The sequence below is a fragment of the Macrobrachium rosenbergii genome, chromosome 15 (genome assembly GCF_040412425.1).
Source record: "Macrobrachium rosenbergii isolate ZJJX-2024 chromosome 15, ASM4041242v1, whole genome shotgun sequence".
Taxonomy (NCBI): Eukaryota; Metazoa; Arthropoda; class Malacostraca; order Decapoda; family Palaemonidae; genus Macrobrachium; species Macrobrachium rosenbergii.
The window spans coordinates 52,466,331-52,491,218 of record NC_089755.1 but is presented as its reverse complement, the minus strand read 5'-3'; the positions used below and the strand labels follow the sequence as shown (position 1 = coordinate 52,491,218).

The 24,888-nt window shown below is 39.0% G+C and overlaps 1 protein-coding gene across 2 annotated transcripts in view; it reads right to left on the bottom strand.

Annotated features, from left to right (window-relative positions):
- The window catches only part of LOC136846710 (uncharacterized), a 71,735-nt gene continuing 46,847 nt past the window's right edge, over nt 1-24,888 (bottom strand). For both annotated transcript variants that reach the window (XM_067117819.1, XM_067117818.1), the window contains exons 16-38: nt 24,480-24,590; nt 23,143-23,254; nt 22,468-22,636; nt 20,612-20,757; nt 19,323-19,501; nt 18,442-18,547; nt 17,380-17,514; nt 15,850-16,019; nt 14,207-14,386; nt 12,341-12,478; nt 11,230-11,493; nt 10,237-10,295; nt 9,589-9,746; nt 8,747-8,877; nt 7,518-7,639; nt 6,194-6,389; nt 5,544-5,739; nt 4,791-4,901; nt 3,618-3,793; nt 3,320-3,444; nt 2,168-2,367; nt 1,098-1,337; nt 1-458 (exon numbers count right to left, since the gene is read on the bottom strand). In XM_067117819.1, the coding sequence (XP_066973920.1) occupies nt 394-458; nt 1,098-1,337; nt 2,168-2,367; nt 3,320-3,444; nt 3,618-3,793; nt 4,791-4,901; nt 5,544-5,739; nt 6,194-6,389; nt 7,518-7,639; nt 8,747-8,877; nt 9,589-9,746; nt 10,237-10,295; nt 11,230-11,493; nt 12,341-12,478; nt 14,207-14,386; nt 15,850-16,019; nt 17,380-17,514; nt 18,442-18,547; nt 19,323-19,501; nt 20,612-20,757; nt 22,468-22,636; nt 23,143-23,254; nt 24,480-24,590 (3,489 nt within the window). In that variant the 3' untranslated portion in view covers nt 1-393. The remainder of the gene's footprint in view (nt 459-1,097; nt 1,338-2,167; nt 2,368-3,319; nt 3,445-3,617; nt 3,794-4,790; nt 4,902-5,543; nt 5,740-6,193; nt 6,390-7,517; nt 7,640-8,746; nt 8,878-9,588; nt 9,747-10,236; nt 10,296-11,229; nt 11,494-12,340; nt 12,479-14,206; nt 14,387-15,849; nt 16,020-17,379; nt 17,515-18,441; nt 18,548-19,322; nt 19,502-20,611; nt 20,758-22,467; nt 22,637-23,142; nt 23,255-24,479; nt 24,591-24,888) is intronic.

Below are 24,888 nucleotides of genomic sequence, written 5' to 3'. Positions count from 1 at the left end.
TATATATATATATATATATATATAATTATAAGCAGTTAATACTTTTGCCCATTAGTATGGAATCTAACTACAAAAAAGTTTTGGAAAATGCATATAGAAATGACATGTATATATATATCTGTAAAAATGCAAGTGTTTCTGGATTTAAGTTTCCTGAATTTTCATCAAGAGTTGGACGAAGATGAAAAGGTCATTACATTCCGAGAAATCTTGAAAGTACAGTATTTCTCAGTGTAGAGTATATCCTTCAGACACGAATGCCACTTTACTTGGGGGTGTGAACCGACTTAATTCTGAAAGTACGTCAAAGAGTTGCTGTTGTTTGTAGCTGGCCTTATGTCAGCAGGCGGCGTCTTGCGTCAAAGACCGGTTGCCGCAGGGAAGGGGGGCTGCTTAGCTGCAGCAGGTAGCCCATTTGGCCTTGTACGCGCCGCTGAGGGAAATACCAGTGTAGTCAGCTGTTGGGAGAAGAATTTTATTTTCAGTTGTTATTCCACAATAATTAAGTCTTTTTTTTTTTTGTTAAAAAAAATAAAATACAAGATCACTTTACAGTATTTCTTCGTCCCTACTGCCTTCTGTCTGCTTAAATTCCTATCTAGTCTAGGTCTTATTCTACGCCCTTTTGAATTTTCTGAGCCATCCTTTTCGGAACAGACTACCAGCTTAGGGTCCGTGAATATACCTTTAAATGCCGGCTCAAGAATGGATTAAATCTCTTGATTTATTCATTTGAATATGTTTTTCTTGTAATGGATTATGATGCCATACAAAAACTTGCAGGCAATTTGAATTTAATAATGAATTATGTTAAACTGGACTTGAAGGCCATTAAATGCAATACAGATTCTAATTTGGATAATCACGTCTGATTTAATGACATGATTTGCTGGGCATTCAAGATGTAACGTTTCATTATTACTCCAAATCACATCTCTTTCTTCTTCATGTTTCTACAAATGGCTGAACAAGTGCCTAAAGAGAATCAGCCCAAAGAGAATCAGCCAGTAAGTCATTGGAAACGACTTACTGGCTGAGCCTACGTACCCTCACTGCTATTTCATAATCGACACTAAATAGAGAAATCGAATTCTTACCTGACCAAGATCCGAATGCGACCGGGCTCAGCATAGCCGCCACTTTCCCGGGCACTGGCAAGGCCTTGCCAGCCGAAGCCGCAATAGTAGTCTCCAGAGTACCTGCCGCAGCCGAATCTACTATACCCCAGTTAACGCCGTCGTTGCTGGAAACCATCGCTCGCTCCTTCCTGTCCCTGGCGTACATCTTCCCGCTGGCCGTGTCGAAGCCAACCAGACGCCCGATGTAGCTCGGCAAGGCTGCGCGAAAACAGAAAGAAGAAGTTTTTGTTTACTCTCTTCCGAAAGTGCCTCGCTGTAACAGGACACACTATAGGACTTAGTGGGTCCTGCGCTGTAAACACTTTCTAGTCGTAAAGTGGAAGGCTGGTCTTTCAGTTTTTCATTCTAATTATTAGATTCAGCCAAGTATGAGGGGTTCTAGTGAATTTTCTGACTGGGTACATCTGAAGGCAAAATTGTTTACACCATACATAAATATAAGGCTATAAGGCAACTAATTTGTCAGCCTTATCGACTCTTGCATTAGGAAAGCAATAAAAAGAATCCTTATTCAAACAATTATCCAGCTCCTTTCGAATGATGCAACATTTTGAAGAATCATGAAATATATATATATATATATATATATATATATATATATATATATATATATATATATATATATATATATATATATATATATATATATATATGTGTGTGTGTGTGTGTGTGTGTGTGTGTGTATATACACACAAACACACACACACACATATATATATACTTTGATTTTCGTCAAATCTACTTTAAGGATTTTACGACAAGAATTTGCAGCGTCTTTGGTTGAATTACTATTTGTTGGCGACAGAAGACAAACAAGTAGTAGTAGTAGTAGCAGTAGTACTATGTACCTGGCAAACGCTGGACAGGACTACTAAAAAGTCGCTGACTTGTGTTCAACTTGCTTGTGATGCGTGTGTGTTAAGTTACCAAAGAGTGTTAAAGACACGTTTTACCACAGTGTGGATGCACAATACCTCTGTCATAAAGTGTAAACCCTAACGCTTAAACAAGCCAATAAACTCACTCACCATTCCACACGGCTCCATCTTTAGAAGAGTAACACTGAACTCTCTGTTTCTTCGGGATGAAGTCGCAAAAATAGATAATAGTGTTGACAGAGTCGTAGGCAACATGTCGCCAACCCTTGGTCGTGTCTGTCATGGGAGTTGTGATTGACGTATCGCACACGGAGGCGACTTGGTCGATGGGACACCCGTACCACTCGAACCTGTGAAATGAACAGGACAGTCTATTCAAGCCACCTGTGACGGGTCTCAATCGCTCAAATACGCAAGATTTTAATGATGATTCTATTGTGACACTTATTAAGGGGAACCTTCATATACAAGAACCGCTGAAATCTGCAAGATTATAATAATTTCAGCTACTCCCTAAGGGGCATTGTTTCCAAGGCTTTACATTCACTCGTGGCTAAGAGTTGGACAGTTACCAGATATTTACATCAGATGGGGATGACATTCATTCTCTGCAATGCTGCTGAATACTCATCAAATATCGGCAAGCCAGTAGAGATCATTGAACTTAATACAAGCAAACTAACATAGACTAGGTATTGCAGATAGTGTCCACAAGACCTTGGGGTGTAAAATCAATGTGATGGACGTGAGAAATTTTGTCAAAGTTCACCTTGATGTTTCCGAGAAGCCAGTATGTGAAATTTTATGTCCTGTGGCTCAAGACTTCATAAAAATGGCGTAAAAAGAGCCTACATTGGGGATTTGTGGGGGAAATGAGCAGACCTTCTATTTCTCTTGGCCTTGGTTACTAATATCAGTTAGTGAATATGTCATCGGCAAGTGGGCAGAGCCACAGTGAAGAGACGTTTTCCCCATATGCAAACTTCTCTTCACTGTGGGTGGAGCCTCATGACGTCATAGGTTAACGTCACTATTACGTTCAAAACTCTTACCTACGATTTTGATGCTCTGGCATAGGAAACACACTTTTACCCTGATAAGTATCAGAACCATTGAACTTAGGTATTAAATAATACTTGCAAAAATTAGGTACGGTTATAAAATATATACACTTGCCAACTTTTACCCTTATCCGCTGCTTTTAGTAAAGTTGAGTCTTTCATTCGTTTGTGGAACATGACAGCACGAAAATGCTGACGTGACGAATAAGGGGACAAAGGGAAACGAAATTGCATTACTCACCTAACGCCAATGGGTGCCTGCCCTTCCGTCCCGTCGGCCGCCACGATGAGAACCCGGCCGAATCGCGCTTCAAACCTGCACTGCAGAGGGAGCTGAGCTACGCCGCTCACCACGTTGATGACGTCCTGTCGGATAGATATAAAAGCTCTCACTGTGTTCCATTCGGTTGTCATAACAGTCAACAACTTCTAAGTATGGCATGATATTTCCAAATAGTTCTTTCTGTTTCAGTAACCTATCTTCTCAGATGGTATGGACAGTGACAAAGTCAGACATTTTTTTATTTCTAAACACTCACAGGGCAGGCGTCGGAGAAGTATTTCCCACTGTGGGAGAATTGCATTTTGAATTGCGTGATTTTCCTCGTTGAAGTGACGGCATCGAATACAATCTTGGTGACCCTCGTCTTTTTGAGGAAGTCCACAGTTATGTGGTGCACCCAACCGGTGCCCGTGCGAACAGCTGGCGACCAACCTAAGAGGGTTAGAATGTCAGAAGCTGATCTACGAGGTGAATGATGTATTTGGTGGTTAGTAAACTGCAGTGGATCACTGTCACGATAAAGGCAGAGGAATAGCAACTCCATCCTAAAAAGACTTGCTAAGAACCAGGAAGTTAATACCCTTGATATATCTTATATAAATATATATATATATATATATATATATATATATATATATATATATATATATATATATATATATATATATATATATATATATATATAATCCAAGTAAATCTCTTTTGTCCTCTCCCGGGTGACAGTAAGGGAGACATGACACAGCCAACCAACCCCTGTAAACCGGTTTGTCTGCCTCGTGTGCGGGCGGGGTAGGTAGGGGAATGGGAGAGTAGGGGAGACATCTATCCTCATCCTGCAAACCTGTTTGTCAGCCATGGGTGGGGGCAGGGTAGGTAGGGGATCGGGAGGGTAGGGGAAACAGCAGCGCCGGGTTCCAGCACGCATAGCACTCGCCAACAAGCTCATATATATATAAATTGGATGGCATTAAAAGCATACAGCCTTCTGGTTTTCAGCAAATCTTCAGAGATGAGGCTGCTTGCCCCATGACCTTTTTTCTTGACATAGCAGATGTTGCAACCATTTACAGCTGAGTGCACTTACGGTCAGTAGATCACGAGCAATCAGTGGACCTAACAAATGTGAGACGAGTTCTGCACCATGCCCTTTGTTCTATGCCTTAATATTTTTAATATTCTTGTCACTAAAAGCATTGAAATAATAAACAGAATAAAAGAACAAATTCCCCTTTCCTGATGGGACTGAACCCTTATTGTGAAGCATTTCCTCATTCATGTCCTTTGGGATATCAAGGATTTCATTGGAAAGTACTAAAGCATTAGGGAATAAAATAATAAGGACTTCGAAGAAATTATAGTACACACAATTGGTAAGTGTAGCCAGTTGAATATTATACTTCCAAACGAAAAGTTAGTTTGAAATACGAACCTCCTCCAGATCCTTTCTTTGCCTTAGCAGGCGCAGTGGTAGCATCAATGGCGGTCGATGCACTCAGTTGGCAATCCTGCATAGTGGCCAGTCCCAAGGGGTCAGAACAATCTGATAGAAAAAGATTCTGTGAGTCAATGCGATCATTCGGCAATCCTACACTGTAGCCGGTCTCCTGAGGTCAAAACAATCTGATGGAAAAATACAAGCTACAGTCCCCTGAAGTCAAAACAATCTGATGGGGAAATATAAGCTACACTCCCCTAAGGTCAAAACAATGATGAAAAATACAAGCTACAGTCCCCTGAGGTCAAAACAATCTGATGGGATAATACAAGCTACAGTCCCCTGAGGTCAAACCAATCTGATGGGAAAATATAAGCTACAGTCCCCTGAGGTCAAAACAATCTGATGGAAAAATACAAGCTACAGTTCCCTGAGGTCAAAACAATCTGATGGAAAAATGCAAGCTACAGTCCCCTGAGGTCAAAACAATCTGATGGAAAAATGCAGAGCAGTGTGATGTGCTCATCTGTCAACCTGCACTGTGCCCAATCCCAAGGAGTCGAAAAGATATGATGGAACAATATATACAGAGGGCCAGTCTCAAGGGAGGTGAAAGCCGTTTCAATTACTTCCCGTTCAGACAGATGCCTTACTGACAAGCGTATCCTAAAAAGCACTATGAAGTCGAGAAATTCAGAGGTTATTGTGACAATTAAAGATATATACTAAGGTGTCCTTCTTACTTACCGGGTCCATTGATTTGGAACATAACGTAGGATGTGTTACTGCAGTATCTGGCGACAGCATCGTTTTTCGTGACGCACACTAGTCTCATGATGGTGGTAGTGTTCACTACACCCAAGCCTTTCGGTAGGATGCCGTTGGGATCGACTGTCAATGTGAAGTTTATCTCAAGTTGGTCGGTGAAGAACAAGTTCAAGATCTGTTGGAGCGAAAAAAACGTATAAGGTTTCAGACGGGCTGACTGACATAGTATCACAAACTGGCATCACAGCAATGTAACACCAGCCAGAATGATTGAATGAGTTAGTAATGTGAATCAGCAACCCAACAAAAATGTCATTCAGACCAGTTGACTAACTAGGTGCTATTTATGGACATTACAGCAACATGGCATTTTCGATAAATGACTGATTGAGTATTGTAAATAGATATCACAATTTCAACGTGGCATTCTATACCGACAAATTCAATCAATCCAGTTCAGTCGAAGCGACTGACTCGTTTATACTAATGCCATGGACAAGTCTAAGTGTTTCGTAATCGCGCCCTTGCAACCAGTCGTGAAGAAATTCGGCAACATTGCACCCGATTTCTCAGGGGCTAGTTCCTAGATCGCGATAACGAGAGCTCTCCGGAAACCATTCCAGACTCACGTCGAAGTCGACATAGTTGGTGACGGTGACGACGCCTGGAATGTTGGAATCCCACAAATCCAGAGGGATGGTGAGAGCAGTGTTGTTGACGAGGCCCAGGTACTTCGGCAGGTAGAGCCTCACTTTGGCGCTGTTGGCTTCTTCTTGAGAGACATTCATGTCGTGGTGCACGCGGCCGGTGAAGCTGATTTGGTTTCTGCAAGTTGGAAGGAAATTGGGATTTGATGATGATTCATGAGAATTTGGCTGTAGGGCCGAGCACTGGGCCACTTTCAGCTCTTTCATTGCGCTCTTAAAACAGTGAAAGGGAGGAAGTTGGAGGGGTTGGACAGCAAGATGGAAGAAAGAAAGTGGAAACGAAAGCTGAAGGCTAAAAAGTGGGTACATCTAGGGGGCCGAAGAGACGCTGCAAGTAACCTTTAGTAATGCCTACAGTGCACCACGAGAGTGTTGGCTCTGGACCTGTTTAATCTAACAGAGTTGCAGCAGATGTGGTGTCTTTCAGTAATTCAGAGATATTGGGATGGGGGAGGGGGGGAGGGGGTTTAGGGTGTTAATTTTCATTGCGAACTGTTTTCCTGTTTTCGTTTGGAACTGTAGATCCTAAATCTGCATTTTCAGTCTTTCCTATACCACGAACACCTTCACACGTCTGTGCTCTTGTATCCAGCAAAATCTTAAATTTTTAATTTGTTTTCCAGGAAATAACCATTTTCCTTAGATGTAATCCGTGGCAGCTTCAAAGAATAAATCTGTAAATGTGAAAATGCTAATGCGGAATGAGTAGATTCAACAAAAAGTTTTTCCGGATATCATCTTGTTTTGTACGTGTTCAATAAGTAATCCAGCCAATACATCAAAGCATAAATGTGGTATTGTGGTATGTCAAAATATTAACTCTTTATGGATAAAGCCATCAATATTTCTTTCAAAGATTAAACCTTTTTGTGATGTGATAATCCCATCATTACTCAACAGAATAAACCCGTGAAATTTAAAACAGTAATCCTTTCATGCATAAATTCAATCAAATATTTCAAATAATCCATTAAATAAATGTGAATTTGTACCCTTGTGGTTAAAAAAACCTCTTCCTTGATGCAAGAGTAAGTTAACAATAATAAAAAAAAAACGAATATTTTTGATTAGGTAAACTTTTCAAAAAATTTCTTGGTTGTTGCAATAGTAAGTATACCGTGACGAGAGATATATATATATATATAGATATATATATATATATATATATATATATATATATATATATATATATATATATATATATATATATATATATATATATATATATATATATAGTCAGACTTACAATGGATTAAACAGGACACTGATGTCCTCCGTCACCTCCAGCTCTGTGGCGACTATAATCTTCTCGGCTCCAGTGCGGGAAAGAACGAGGTCCTTTTCGATCACGAAAATCATGTTTCCGGCCTGAAATCAAAGAACGACTGAAATGAGTAGCTATAAGATATATATTCTGAAACTGCTGAAATGAGAATTATGAGTCGCCTTTTACTACTTGAGAAGAGTTTTTTTGCGAGGAGCCTTGAGGCCAAAGTTTCAATAGGGGTTATGATGGAAGTTTTCCACATAGAGGGTGTTTTTTTCTTCGATTTAACGGCTATAAGGACTGTACGTCCTGCTATTCTCTAAAGCAGTGCTAGGGGTAAGAAAAGGTTAAGTAACATTGCTCTAAAGAAGTAACATTGCTCTAAAGACAGTCTCTTTGCCAGAAAAAAAAACAGTCCCTCTTCCAGAGAAAAGCCAGTCCATTTTCCAGGAAAAATCCAGTCCCTCTTCCAGAAAAAAAGCCAGTCCTTTTTTCAGGAAAAAGTCCATTTTCCATAAAAAAAAGTCTCAATTTCATAAAAAAAGGTCCTCTTTCAGAAAAAACAGCCCCTTTTCCATAAAAAAGCCAGTCCCTCTTCCAGAAAAAAAAAGTCCCTCTTCTAGAAAAAAAAACAGTCCCCTTCCAGACAAAAGCCAGTCCATTCTCCAAAAAAAGGGCAGTCCTTTTCCAGAAAAAAGCCAGTCCCTCTTCCAGAGAAAAGTCAGGCCCTCTTCCAGAAAAAACCAGTCTCTCTTCCAGAAAAAAGCCAGACTGTTTTCAAGGAAAAATCTAGTCCATTTTCCAGAAAATGCAGAAAAAAACAGTCCCTCTTCCAGAAAAAATCCAGTCGCTCTTCCAGAAAAAATCCAATCCCTCTTCCAGAAAAAAATCCAGTCCCTCTTCCAGAAAAAATCCAGTCCCTCTTCCAGAAAAAATCCAGTCCCTCTTCCAGAAAAAACCCAATTCCTCTTCCAGAAAAAATCCAGTCCCTCTTCCAGAAAAAAATCCAGTCCCCCTTCCAGAAAAAATCCAGTCCCCCTTCCAGAAAAAAAATCCAGTCCCCCTTCCAGAAAAAAAAGCCAGGCACTCCTCCAGAAATTCAAGAAAAAAAAAAAAAGTTCCTCTTCCGGAAAAAAAAAGCCAGTCCCTCTTCCCAAAAAAGGCTCACGGGAAAAAAAAAAAAACACCTCGAGACTCGAGATACGAACCTTCACAGCGAAGCTGATGGTGAAGATGTTGCCGCTGGCGGTGGCGTTGGTGTGGTCAGCAATGAGGAGGTCGGCTTCGATCCACAACTGATCGTCCTCGGTCTTGAAAAAATTATGCAAGTGGGTCATTCCTGCGGAGTCAGAAAAAGGAGCAACTGTGACACTTGAACTCTTAATTAGAGGATACTGGCTCGAAAATCACGAGTTTAATCAGGACAAAGTTAATTATACTTTAACCAGACCACTGAGCTGATTAACAGCTCTCCTAGGGCTGGCCAAAAAGATTAGACTTATTTCACGTGGCTAAGAACCAAATGGTTGCCTAGCAACGGGACCTACAGCTCATTGTGGAATCCGAACCACATTATAGCGAGAAATGAGTTTCTATCACCAGAAATAAATTCTTCTGATTCTTCACTGGCCGGTCGGAGAATCGAACGCGGGCCCAGCAGAGTGCTAGTTGGGAACGGTACCCACCCGCCAATGAGGAACTTTTAATCAGGACAAATGATGAAAACGCCCGCTTTTATAAAGTACATTTATGAATGAGTCTGTTTAAAATCATGATGCCTGTATATAAACGAGAGGAAATGTTATTGGTTAAAATGATAACTGAATTTATAAAAAAAAAAAGCAAATTTAGACTCATGATCCTGATTCGTACTTAAAATGGCAATGTATTCGGACATAGAATTGTGCGAACCGTTTTCTTTTTATTTTGCGAATAGAAACAGATGCTACGGGTGACTGTTGCTTCCCCGTAGATGAAGAGGAGGGGGGGGGGCGGCCAAGAACCGCATAAAAAGAGAAGAGAAGAGTAAAACTGATCGGGTGACCGTTACCGTGGTTAGTGATGTACTTCAAGTTCGCCACGAGGGTGTCCGTCTGAGAGGTGTGGATCATCGGGGTGGTGAAGGACGAATTCTGGATGATTGTTGCCTTGTAGAGCAGGCAGTCTTCCAGGAGACAGCCCACGTTCTTGCCCCCTCCAGCGCGGAAGCTGGAAGAGAATGAAACGTGTGGTGACTGCTGCAACTACTACAACAACTACTACAACTAATAATAATATTAATAATAATAATAGTAATAATAATAAAACTCATAGTAGCATAGGTTTTGAAATGGAGAAACAAATCCTCAGTTATGTATATGTACATATATTTAAAGATGAATCTGTACAAAAACTTTCGGAAAACTGTTCGATTCCCCTTTTCAACCTGTTCGATTCCCCTTTGCAAACTGTTCGATTCCTCCTTCCAACCTGAGATTGAAAGGGGGAATCGAACAGTTTCCCGAAAGCTCTCTGTACAGATTTATCTTTAAATATATGTACTGTACATAACTGCAGATTTGTTTCTCCAATAATAATAATAATAATAATAATAATAATAATAATAATAATAATATTGGAGGGGACAGCTGCATCGGCTGCATTTTAAGAGAATATTAGCATAGGATTCTAAAGTCTTCAAAAGCCTCGATTCACCTACTTGAATCCGTGGACAGTGACGTACGCTCGGCCAGCATCCGATGGCGTCATGACACCGAGCTGTACATGAGGGGAAGAAAAATGGTCACTGATTAATGTGATGGCTGTTTATTAAAAGGAAAATCATTCAGTCAAAATACTAGTTTCCTGAAAAAAAAATTAAAATTTCAACGTAGTGTCTGTGATACTCAAATTCTTCAAAGAAACTGACTTGCAAATCAGGACAAATGACGGAAATACTCCCTTTTATAAAATACATGATTTTATGAATGAGTCTCGTTTAAAATCATGATGCCTGTATGAAAAACGAGAGGAAATGTTCTTGGTTGAACTGATAACTGAATTCAAATTCCTGGTAATGGAAAGTTCCCTTTAACGCATACATATTCAGTTTCCTGTATCAGCAGGTAAAAATGGAACGTCAACATCCGCACAAAACAGCGGTGCCCGGTTGGTTCAGAATTAGGTAGCTTTATGCCAGCACGGGTCCTTTCCCTGTGGCTGCCCATATATTTGAAGGGGAAATAGGCCTTATGCAGACGTATGGGCTCTGCCATGCCAACACATACACACACACACACACACCCGATGGCCTTGCACACACACACACACAAACACACCCGGTGGCCTTGAACACACACAAACACACCCGGTGGCCTTGCACACACACACACAAACACATCCGGTGGCCTTGCACACACACACACAAACACATCCGGTGGCCTTGAACACACACACACACACACCCGGTGGCCTTGCACACACACCCGGTGGCCTTGCACACACACACACACACCCGGTGGCCTTGCACACACACACACACACACCCGGTGGCCTTGCACACACATACACACACACCCGGTGGCCTTGCACACACACACACACACCCGGTGGCCTTGCACACACACTCACACACCCGGTGGCCTTGCACACACACACACACACACACCCTGTGGCCTTGCACACGCACCACACACGAGACAGAAAGGCTTACCTCCACGGGCACGGTGGCAAACGGCGGGGTGGTAAAGGCAATGCCGACCTTCACTCTCTGGCCCTGGGTCACAGTCGTGGTGGCGTTATCTATGAGTTCCAGCTTCATACCAGTGGTGACGTTCGCCGGCGTGTAAGCTGTGGCCGACTTCGTCACCGAGTAAGTGATAGGCGCTAAATTCGTCGTCCCTTCAGTGATCACGATGGAGAAAGTCGCGGAGCTGGCGCCGCCGTCTTTGAACATGACGCCGAAGCGCGCTGTGAGCTGTAATCACGAGATTGTGATAGACAAGAGGGTGGAAAATAGTATAGAAGTGATGGCGAGAGAAAATCTTTGGTCTGCGGAAACAACTGATGTCTGTCCAACGGTATCCGACTTTACAAGCAATATTCTCGAAGCGAAACAAGCATAATCTAATACCATATCATTACTAAAGGATGAAATGTGCTTCTTGAAGACCTGTGATTTGATTTTTTTCTTTCTTACCAACTTTCTAATGCTGGTGTAGGTGAAGTGACAACAGACCAGCAAGCGCACTGTCGAACAATACACTTGGGTGTAGGTCAGTAACCTATAACCAGGTGGCATGGCGGTTTGCTGCTAAACTGACTTAAAAAAGTATAGACACAAGGTCTCTACTGAATCTTTTTCTTCTGCAACCGGACTTTGCCAAATGAATAACGTCTGATTTACTTCAAAAGTCACTAGTAATCTGACACCATCTACCGAAATATTCAAAAGAGGAAAAACGCACTTATTGTTCGAGAAGTCCTTTTAAAATTTTTCTGTATTCTCTCTTTTTAATTTCTACTTAATATATTGGAGTTCCCCTATATAGTTATCTGTAAGCATTTATATTTTGTAATACTACCTGAGTACCATATCAGCCCTGATGAATGAAATACCACAGCCAATGCCTTCATTTGAGAGGGCTTTCCCCTATACGCATACCGCGTCCGGGTTGCCTGTTGTGCTGTACTTTGTAAGTTTTCTGCAAAATACATTGTTTCTTCTTGTCTCTGTGAAGCGTGGGCTAAAAAAGGAACGTCAGACTTCCGTCCCAAATGGCTTCCACGTTGAAAAGAGAAGGGGAACACGTCTTGACACCTACCTGATTATCTGTGGCGTTTGGCGACAGCTTGATGTGGCAAACTTGGAGAAGGTCGAGCGTTACTGTCTCGTCCACAAGCGTTGTGTTCTTCATGGAAATTGTCAGAGGAGGAACGACGCACGGCAAGTTTTTCCCAACCTGCATGACGCAAAAAGAAAGATTTCATGAGGAACAGAAATGATGTGACTGTAACGCGTCTTTCTCTTTGTGAAAAACACTTAACGCATTTGCAAGATACACAGTAATTCCTCTGTGTGAAGACTTGTAATTCTCTGTGTGAAGACTCATAATTCCTCTCTGTGCAGACTCATAATTCCTCTGTGTGAAGACTTGTAATTCCTCTGTGTGAAGACTTGTAATTCCTCTGTGTGAAGACTTATAATTCTTCTGTGTGAAGACTTATAGTTCCTCTGTGTGAAGACTTATAATTCCTGTGTGTGAAGACTTATAATTCCTCTGTGTGAAGATTCATAATTCCTCTGTGTGAAGACTTATAATTCCTCTATGTGAAGACTTACAATTCCTGTGTGAAGAATTACAATTCCTCTATGTGAAGACTTGTAATTCCTCTGTGTGAAGACTTGTAATTCCTCTGTGTGAAGACTTGTAATTCCTCTGTGTGAAGACTTATAATTCTTCTGTGTGAAGATTTATAATTCCTCTGTGTGAAGACTTATAATTCCTCTGTGTGAAGACTTATAATTCCTCTGTGTGAAGATTCATAATTCCTCTGTGTGAAGACTTATAATTCCTCTGTGTGAAGACTTATAATTCCTCTGTGTGAAGACTTACAATTCCTCTGTGTGAAGACTTACAATTCCTCTGTGTGAAGACATAATTCCTCTGTGTGAAGACTTATAATTCCTCTGTGTGAAGATTCATAATTCCTCTGTGTGAAGACTTATAATTCCTCTGTGTGAAGACTTACAATTCCTCTGTGTGAAGACTTACAATTCCTCTGTGTGAAGACTTATAATTCCTCTGTGTGAAGACTTATAATTCCTCTGTGTGAAGACTTTGCATTAAGAACCGTGAGTATTTCGTAAGTTACGTTACATACGGGATTTCTCTCTGCTTGTGAGCATACTCAGACACAAGTATACAGCAGGTATATAGTACGTGTAAATAAATAGATATAAGCAATAAATTTCCTATAGTACGTGTAAATAAATAGATATAAGCAAATAAATTTCCTATAGTACGTGTAAATAAATAGATATAAGCAATAAATTACCTCAGTTATCAAAATTTGATTTCATAACCCTGAACACATAATTCACGCAAAACGCAAGTATATGACGTTGCTCTCTTTATAAATAAAAGTGAATGTATAGATGTAGAATCTCTCTGTTGCCAGGTATTATTTCAGAGCCGTGAGGACTAAACTTATGCATTTAGCCTGAGAGAAATATATAATATATATATGTAGATAGATAGTAGACAGTTAAATAGGTAACATTAAGTTATTAATGGTAAGAATATTTTGATAGCTTAGTTGATAAATCCCTATCAACTCCTATCATACCCAAAACACACAGTTCCAATCCTGGCCAGGAGATGCACTCTTCCAATATAATTCCAATCAGATGTGGGTATTTGCGACTTAACATCCGAGATTACTTTAAGCAAGGTGCAAGGTCTAAAGAATCTTCCCAGGGGTTCTTAACCTGGGGGGCGTGCCACCCTAGGGGGGCGTCAGCAACTTCCAGGGGGGCACGAACCCTAGGGAAGGACCAACTCTTAGAGGGGGGCGTGGTATTAATAAGAAGCCCAAGAACCACTGCTTCAGACCTTGACTTTAAGAAGTCACGCGCCTACTGAGTGAGAAGAGCACCGTGGAAGCGTAATAAATTCCGAACATATTACCAAGAAGAGCCCTCCGAAGCAGAGGGTGATGTCAGCCAGCTGGGTGTTGGTGATCTTGATCTTGACCAGCTGACCGTACCCTGGGGGGAAGGTCAGGGTGATGTCCACCATCTTCATCACTCCGTCATATGCCGAGTTGGTGCCGTCAGTCCCGGCGACAGCAGCTGTCAGGGAGCCAACCTGTCATTTCGGTGGGACGGGGAAATTATTGTCAGATCCAAAAAATGGCGAACATGGTTTGTGTCTTGGCAAAATGCTGACAACCTATTGCATTTTAATATGGACGCAAATGATTTGTAAACTTATTTCCAAGTGGCCAAAATGATTAATACTTGTATTTTATCTATGTTCGATCCATTTTCCAACAGTTCAAAAGACTGGTAGGGGGCTTTTTAAACTTATGAAAATAGAGGCCAATATGTTCTCAGCCCTAAGAATATCGATAAGGGTGTTCATGAAACAACATAGAGTGACAGTTGCTGAAGATGTTTTTTTAGCTGAATGAAATATCAAAGCTTTTCTAAACTGAAGAAAATTATGAGGAACCTATTTTGCAATTAAAAGACATCGCAGTTTAAAAAAGATGGTGAGCCAATTTTGCAATTTAGAAAAATGATGACGAATTTTTCTTTCAAGCGAAAAAATGAAGCTGCTTTTCATTGAGGAAAAATATAGTGAACATCTTTTGCAATTAAGACAATGATTGGAGAACCTACTTCCCAAATAAAAAAAAATGGTAAATATATTTTGAAATTGAAAAAATTATGAACTTATCTCTCTGCTATAAAACACAAAGATTTTTACATTGAAAAAATTTTGGTGAACGTCTTTTGCAGTAGTGAACCTCTTCATCAATTAAGAACCATGATGGAATGGAATGGAATGGAATATGAAATTTAAGCTTGAAGTCAAGCACTGGAATCCGAGGGATTATTCAGCGCTTTCAGAACCATGATGGTGAGCCAATTATGCACAGGTTCACCATTATTTTGATAAGGTAATAAACCGGTTCACCATTATTTTGATGAGATGATAAACAGGTTCACCATTATTTTGATATATGATGACAAATATGTTCACCATTATTTGGATAAGTTGATAAACAGATTCACCATTATTTTGATAAGTTGATAAACAGATTCACCATTATTTTGATAAGATGATAAACAGGTTCACCATTATTTTGATAAGATAATTAACCGGTTCACCATTATTTTGATAAGATGGTAAACAGGTTCACCATTATTTTGATAAGATGATAAACAGGTTCACCATTATTTTGATGAGATGATAAACCGGTTCACCATTATTTTGATAAGATGATAAACAGGTTCACCATTATTTTGATGAGATGATAAACAGGTTCACCATTATTTTGATAAGATGATAAACAGGTTCACCATTGTTTTGATGAGATGATAAACAGGTTCACCATTATTCTGATAAGCTGACAAACAGGTTCACTATTATTTTGATAAGATGATAAACAGGTTCACCATTATTTTGATCGGATGATACACACAGCTTCAAAATCACTTTGATGTTGTGAGTTCGTATTACAACCACTCTGCCTCTTAGTACTTAAGGATTCAGAGAGAGAGAGAGAGAGAGAGGGGGGGGGCTTTCTTCCTTTTAATCCTTACAGCAGGATCAGCACCAGAAACAGTGAAGCTCTTGGTAATGGTCGTAGTCGTCCCCGTATTGGTAAGTATTGCAGTAAGGGTTGCAGCCCCGGGGGCCACCCCGCGCACCAGAACCCCCATGGAGATGGTGTCGTCGTCAGCGATGAGGTCGGAGAAGATGGTGCCTTGGCCTGAAAAGGTTTCGTTTGAAAGCAAACTAGGTCGTTCTACATGGGGTGCATTTAAAAGTAAGCGGAGTCATTTTACAGAAGTTGCATTTAAAAGTAAACTGGGTCACTCTACAGAGGTTCCATTTAAAAGTAAACTGGGTCGATCTACAGAAGTTGCATTTAAAAGTAAACTGGGTCATTCTACAGAGGTTCCATTTAAAAGTAAACTGGGTCATTCTACAGAGGTTCCATTTAAAAGTAAACTGGGTCATTCTACAGAGGTTCCATTTAAAAGTAAACTGGGTCATTCTAACGAAGTTACATTTAAAAGTAAGCTGGGTCATTCTACAGAGGTTACATTTAAAAGTAAACTGGGTCATTCTACACAAGTTGCATTTAAAAGTAAACTGGGTCATTCTACACAAGTTGCATTTAAAAGTAAACTGGGTCATTCTACACAAGTTGCGTTTAAAAGTAAACTGGGCCATTCTACAGTAGGTACATTCAAAAGTAAACTGGGTCATTCTAAAGAAGTCACATTTAAATGTCACCGCATCGTTTTTACATAACTGCATTTAAATGTAACTCTGTCATTTTGGAATAATCACATTTAAATGTAAATCTGTCACTTTGAAATGGCATTTCAATATAACTTTGTCGTTTTGAAATATTTGCATTTAATTTTAACTCTGTCAATTTGAAATGGTTGCTTTTAAATGTAACTTTGTCGTTTTGAAATAGTTGCATTTAAACATCACCCTGCCGTTATGTAACAGTTGCATTTAAATGTAAATGCATACCTTTGAAATAGGTCAATGTTTTCATTCTGACTTGGTTACATTTGACGGTAAAATGCATCATCTGGTGTCATTCGGAAATGGATATTTTTTATAAGAAAGTTGCCTCATTCTACAGTATAATACGTTATATATGAAAAGCCAAATGTCTTGTTCTGAAATAGTGCTTAATAATAAATTCTTATTTTTTTAGGTAAATTGCATCATTCTAGCATAGTTATTATATTTGAAGGTATAGACGGCATAACTCTGAACTGGCGGCTGAAGATAAAATGCCTCTCTTCGATGTAATGTAATTATACCTGAAGTTAAATCGCATTATCTTGTGTAAATCTGAAATGGTTCATTTTGGGGAAAACTGCATTATTATGTAAAAGAGTAATCCTCAAAAACATTTAACAGCGGGAACGGAGATAGAGGAAAATGCAAAAAGGTGGGTGGAATTTGGGGCCGAAGGGTCGCTGCAAACACACTCTAGGAATGCCTACAGTGCACCACGTGAGGTGCACTGACGGCACTACTCCACCATTGTGACCCTACTGCTTCTAAAAAAAAGTAAAAAAAAAAAATCCATTTTCACTCACCCACGTTCCTCAGTGTTCCGAAGTCAATGTCGACGCTCAGTCCCCAGTTAGCCGGGTTATGGATAATTTTTGTCGTCTGCAGAGGGTCCACATCTTTGCCATAAGGCTCAGGGTCCACGCAAGGGAAGCTGCCGCCTGTCCGGAGAAAGAAGCAGAATTCGAGCAATGCTTGCGGATACCGTGAAGACAATATTGCCTGAAAAGCTTTCCGTGATGAATAATGCTTGGAGGAATTGAGCTCGGTTAAAGGCTTTGGCCTTGGACTTGATGTTCATTTCTCATTCATTGTTAAGCTCCTGGTTTCTAGAATTTAGACAATTTTTAAAGGCGGTCCATCTTTAATCAGGGGTCAGATTTGTACACTTTCTGAACACTTTTATCCTACGGAAATTTTTATAAGACCTTAATTTCTGTATTCGAAAAAAAGGAGCCTTATGACCGTATAATTCCAAAGATATCTTGACCAGGTGTACAGCTGACTGCAGTTGTACCTGAATTGTCAGATACCATGGAAGCAATCAACAATGACTCCCATACGGGCCACAAAATTTAATGACGCTATGCAAAGAATTGTGGATATAAATGAAAGGGGGAGAGGTAATATATTTGGCCTGCAAATAGGTACCGGTAGAAAATAAATTAAATAACATATACATACTATTTTTAGCCTGTATATATATATATATATATATATATATATATATATATATATATATATATATATATATATATATATATATATATATACAGGCTAAAAATAGTATGTATATGTTATTTAATTTATTTTCTACTGTACCTATTTATTTGCAGGCCAAATATATTACCTCTCCTTTCATTTATATCCATAATTTATATCCATAATATATATATATATATATATATATATATATATATATATATATATATATATATATATATACTTATACATATACTGTATATATATATATATAAGATAAAAAATAATGAAAAATATATAGAAATAACACAACACAACAAAGAACACTAATGTAACTAGGCAACAAGGTTGTCAAAGATTCGCACTAGATCAGAAAGAAGACTTACCAATACCCATCAGCATTACTCTGCAAATAATTAAGGCGGCAGGGTTGCTGGTCGCTACATTAATTTTGTAAATGCCGACGGTCTCCGGATGAAGCTTCAAGTTCAACTGAAAAAGGAAAGATGAGATTTGATCGACTGATTGATTGTAGCTACTAAAACTGGCGTCACATCACCTAGGTTGCTGACGCCGTAATGAATTCTAAAAAAAAGGAAACTAAAAAAGTATAAAAATAAATAACTTTAAAAGTAGTTTCGTATGACGAATGTCTAAACAAAGAGACTTGATATTGACGTGGACGAGACTTCAGTCAACCGAGTGCCGGGACCTTTCCCTGGTAAGGGGATGTCGTATCGGGTTATTCGGTTTTCCTACTTTCATGTATCAATTCACATCGCCTCACAATCATCTTTTAGGATGATTTATATAGTTTCTTAAAGAAGACGCCAAAAAAAACGTATATCGAAAGCTTGAAATCATAAAAATGAGAGAGAGAGAGAGAGAGAGAGAGAGAGAGAGAGAGAGAGAGAGAGAGAGAGAGAAATAAAAATACTCTTGGTTTGAAATCATAAAATTGTGTGTGTGAGAGAGAGAGAGAGAGAGAGAGAGAGAGAGAGAGAGAGAGAGAGAGAGAGAGAGAGAAATATTCCTAGCTTGAAAGAAAGAGAGAGAGAGAGAGAGAGATAAAAATACTCTTAGCTTAAAATCATAAAATTGAGAGAGAGAGAGAGAGAGAGAGAGAGAGAGAGAGAGAGAGAGAGAGGGAAGAACACTCTCATTCGGAGACAATTAAACGAAAAGAGAAGAGGAGAGACATAAGGTGGAACACACACACACACAGGAATAAAAATTTAATTTCAGGAAAAAACTTCAGCATACTCACCTTTATGATGTTGGGTATGCCCGGAGCGACAGTCTGAGCCAAAGGGTCAAGAAAGACGAAGATGGGCACTTTGGCATCGGCGGCTATCGGTGCTCCAGCCGCGGCGACTATGGGATTCCACCCGGTCCAGATGAGGTTGTCATCGAGGCTTACCCCAACGCTGACGTTGAAGTTCGTGCCTTTTAAACGCGGGGTAAATGAATGATACATACATACATACATACATATATATACATATATTTATATAGTGTATATATATATAATCTCTCTATATATATATATTTTTATATATGCATATATATTATATACATGTGTGTGTATATGTATGCGTTTTTGTATAAATGTCATGTGTTACACATATATACATATACAGTATATATATATATATATATATATATATATATATATATATATATATATATATATATATATAAATATATATATATATATATATATATATATATATATATATATATATATATATATATATATATATATATATATATATATATATATATATTAATATATATATATATGCCAGCATGTGATACAACCAAGAAAATATGAACAGTATTATGGATACATATTAAACCACGACAGCTAATGAAGCCAAATCAATAGTGGAGGTATAATCTACTGTATTAGTAAAGATGTAAACCATTAGCAAAGAAAAAATAAACACACGAACCTGGTATATTACAACAAACCCCGAAAAAAGCAAAACAGCCAAAAATTCACCCAACAAACTCTTGAGTAACACATTATTATTATTATTATTATTATTATTATTATTATTATTATTATTATTATTATTATTATTATTATTATTATTATTATTATTATCCAGAGAACTGGGTCCCAAGAACTTGTTCTTTAATTCATTGTAAAAACTGGAGTTAATGAAGTTGAACAGCTAAGTATAAAACAGAGAGCAACATGGGTGGTGGTCTACGGGACGCTGTAGTGAACTGTTATTGTCATTTACAGTGCGATTCGCAAGGCGCACTGTCGGCGTCCACACTTTACAGGGCCCAAAAAACCAAAGAATCATTTCAATAAGCAGGAGATATCTGGGTTGCAAAAACTCTTAGGATGACGTTTAACTATACTGTGGCAAACTGGCCCCATGATTTTCTGATGTCCGGCAAACAGGACTCACTCTCCTTGGGAAGAGATATCTGGCGCTCTTCACAGATCGACAACCTAAACGCAGACCGGGAAGCTTTTGTTTGTTGCTTGAATAACCGAGAAGTAAAATCCTCTACGAGGTTGTCGGTTTTCGTACTCACTTGCAGGCAAAGTTTGTCCCAGAGGGATTTGATATATGAACCTCAGACGGACTTCGTAATCTGAATCGTATCCACTGAGTCTGTTGACACCGCAAGCTGATCCCAGGTCCATTTGGAAGCTGTCGTTGAATAGTGAATCGGTTCTCCTGTTGGTAGGAAGAATATATTTAATTGTCTCTCTCCTGCTGGTGGGAAAAATTTATTTAATTGTCTCTCCTGTTGGTGGAAAGAAGTTATCTAATTGTCTCTCCTGTTAGGGAAAGAATTGATCTAGTCATCTCTCTTGTTGGTGGAGAATTTATCTAGTCTCACCTGTTGGTGGAAAGAATTTACTTAATTGTCTCTCAAGTTGGTGCAAAGAATTTTTCTAATTGTCTCTCCTGTTGGTGCAAAGAATTTATCTAATTGTCTCTCCAGATGGTGCAAAGAATTTATGTAAATGTCTCTCCTGTCGGTGGAAAAATTTATCTAATTGTCTCTCCTGTTGGTGGAAAGAATTTATCTAAATGTCTATCCTGTTGGTGCGAAGAATTTATCTAATTGTCTCTCCTACTGGTGAAAAGAATTTATCTAATTGTCTCTCCTGTTGGTGAATAGAATCTATTTAATGTTCCCTCCTCTTGGTGAAAAGAATAAATTCAATCATTTCTCCTGTTGGTGAAACAATAAACTTGCCTCTCTTGATGAAGAGTAGAATAAATCTAATTGACTGGCGAAACATAATTTATTTTCTTTTGAGAATTATTGACTAAATACCGACAATTTGTTTTCTCCTTCCCTCTTGCAGGTGAAACGAAGGGAAAATATTACGATTTCTCTGCTGCCCTAAAATGGGAGACTGCAGTATTTGCAAAAATACAAAACTGAGAAAAATGGTAGATACCGCAGTTTTCCCTTGCCTTACTACTGATTTTGCAGATACTGCAAATGGAACCCCCTAAATAAAGCACTGAAGAATCATTCTGAAACTGCAGTAACTTGTGTATTTGTTTCACGAGCCCAATAGGTGGCATATCTCAATTTCGAAAATTTTGCAGATACTGCAGTTTTCCATTTTACGGCAGTCTGGAAGACTAGGAACTATTGCATATGTGGCAATATCTTGTTTTATCCTTCTCTCCTGTTAGTGAAAAGATGATGATTTTAAGAGGTTTCTCATCAGAACCATTGACTAAATAGCTAGCAATATTTTCTTTTACATTTCTTTCCTGTCTGAGAAAATAAGAATTAAATTTCTATCCAACACTATTGACAGAGCAATCTTTTGTTTTGGCCTTCGATCGTGTTGTCGAAGAGAGGAAGAATACATTAGACTCTCTCCAGAACCAGCGGCTAAATAGCTAGCTACATTTTGCGTTCACAGTGTTCACGCGTTGGCGCAATGAAAATAAACTGTAGAACTATGAACTGAACATCAGTATTTTGCTTTTCACTTCCATACTGTGGGTGGAAAGAAGAGGAAACTAACAGTCGAGAATGTCTCTCCAAGAGCCACTGATTACAGTGTTTCATTCCATGATCAAATGAGCTTCAGCTTTCCAGAACTGACCAATTCGCATTATTTTACTTTCTGCACTTATCTCTTGTTGATGGAATGAAGTTAACTGTCAGAGATTTATCTGGGCGACAGCGTTATTTTACGATTCTGTGACTGTGTAAAAGAAACAATGAATTCTGGGCGGGAATGAAAGATTTAAAACGAATCGTTCAATAAAATGAGAGACTAGCATCTATCTGCCTTGTCATTATTCGGGAAAAAAATTATCTAATGTCTTGAAAAGAACCCTTCAGACAGACAAAGAAAAAGATACAGAAAAAAAACACTCAAAATGATCAACACCAAACTTGCAACTTACGCCTTCTGCAGGACAACTGCTCCATTGATTGCCCTCCTCTGACCTGCAATACAAGGTACGGCTTTGCCTGCACTGACTACCTCCGCCTTGCACACCTTTGCTCCCCAGCCTGTCACCTCCAGGTCACCTGCGGTTTCCAGGATCAGCTTTTTGTATGGGGCACCATTTTCTGCAAAAAAAAAAAAAAAAAAAAAAAAAAAATCAAAATTCGACCCGTCTCAGTCAAGTTGATGGGGACTGCAGAGGTCTGGAATAACTTAACTGCAACTGAGGAAATCTGAAATTTATCAGGTGGGTCAATGTTTACAATTGATTGTTATTGTCTTGTATTTTAAATAAAAACTGATTTTTGAGAGCTGAGATATTTCTTAGTCACCTTTATTTTGTTTTTGTTTACATAAGGTAATGAACGTAATTGGAACTTAAAAAGTTCAAGTGGACATGCAAGGCATTACTACCCTGATACAATTCTTGTATTTTGAGAATTAACTGACATTTTTATTATTTATGATAATTAATTGGTAACCCACTTCGAAACATTAGTCCATGACAAATGAGAAAATCACTGTTCCTCGGCCCATAACACAAAGTTCCTATCCGCGATAACCAAGCTGGTAATTAACTTCCAGGCATCAGTGCGGAATATCAGTTCCTAAATTCCTCACTCTGACTTACTTGGGAACTTCAGAAGAACGAGGATTCCACCCTGGGATCCGAGATACCAGTTAAGATCCGCTCCCGCAACGAGGCTGTACGTTTGTCCTGTCATGTCTCCCGGCTGGGCGGTCTGAAGTGGAAAGGGAAAATTGAACGTTTGTGTGTCTGAAGGTTTATTTTTTTTCACGTTGTCCAACACTGCATGAACATGATTGTTCGAGTGATTGTTTTGCTTTTCCTGACGATAAAAAAATTAGCAGGTATACAAAAACAGAGGTGTTTTCATTTCATAATTTACGGTTATTTCTTTTACACCTTTTAAAATAAAAGACAGACTTTTTTTTTACTTTTTACTTTTTCTGACGATAAAAAAATTAGCAGGTATACAGAAATAGAGGTGTTTTCATTTCATAATTTACAGTTATTATCTTTTACACCTTTTAAAATAAATGAAAGAATTTTTTTACTGTATTTTTTCTGATGATGAAAAAATTAGCAGGTTTACAAAAACAGAGGTGTTTTCATTTCATAATTTACAGTTATTATCTTTTACACTTAACGCTTAAGTGAATTGAAAAAAAAAACACTCTTTTTACTTAGCATATTTACAGCCACATATTTTCTTGTCGTCTGCTGCACCTCATCCAATCCTCTTTAATCATTCCTTCCAGCTTTGGGAAAATATGATCTAATTATTGTGCTGTATTGCACACTGAAGACACAACGGATACGGTACTAAATACTTGTATCGTATTGCGTATTGAAGACACAACGGCTACGTACTAAATATTTGTACCGTGCTGCAGATTGAAGACAATGGATACGGTACCAAATATTTGTACCTTATTGCATATTGAAGACACAACGGCTACGTTCTAAATACTTGTACCGTGTTGCACACTGAGACAATGGATACGGCACTAAATACTTGTACCGTATTGCATATTGAAGACACAACGGCTACGTACTAAATATTTGTGCCGTGTTGCACATTGAAGACAATGGATACGGTACCAAATACTTGTACCGTATTGCACAATGAAGACAAAATGGATACGGCACTAAATACTTGTACCATATTGCACATTGAAGACGATGGATACGGCACTAAATACTTGTACCATAATGCACTTTGAAGACAATGGATACGGTACCAAATACTTGTACCGTATTGCACAATGAAGACAAAATGGATACGGCACTAAATACTTGTACCATATTGCACATTGAAGACGATGGATACGGCACCAAAACTTGTACCGTATTGCACACTGAAGACGCAACGGCTAAGTAAACAAATGGCAAACCTATCAAGTACATGATCATTAAAATGAATAAAAAACCGACTTCCTTACCGTCGCAGTCGCAGCCAGGGATATCGTCATTCCGTTGCAAGTCATCGTGATGGATCCAGGAGCACCAGTCGGGTAATTCAGAGACACCTCGAAGACTATGGTGTTCACTCCCTGTTTTACAAAAAAGAAATTTTAAAAATCGAGTCAGAACGATCTAAAGACTTTGTTGCTTCCAAAGGAGAAATTCACTTAACCTGTTTTGAGAGTGCGGGTCAGACATCTGTGCAGTGTCTTGGTGGGGGGCTCTGATATCAGATTTATTATAAGGGTCGCTCGGCGCCTTCAATTAGGTAACAATTGTTTGATAATTAGTGTCCAGGTGTTAATTTGGCGACCGGAGTGACATCCCTCGCGGGCTGGATGTGGCCCGAGGCCGGAGGTGGCCGACCCCTGTTCTAGAAGGACGTGT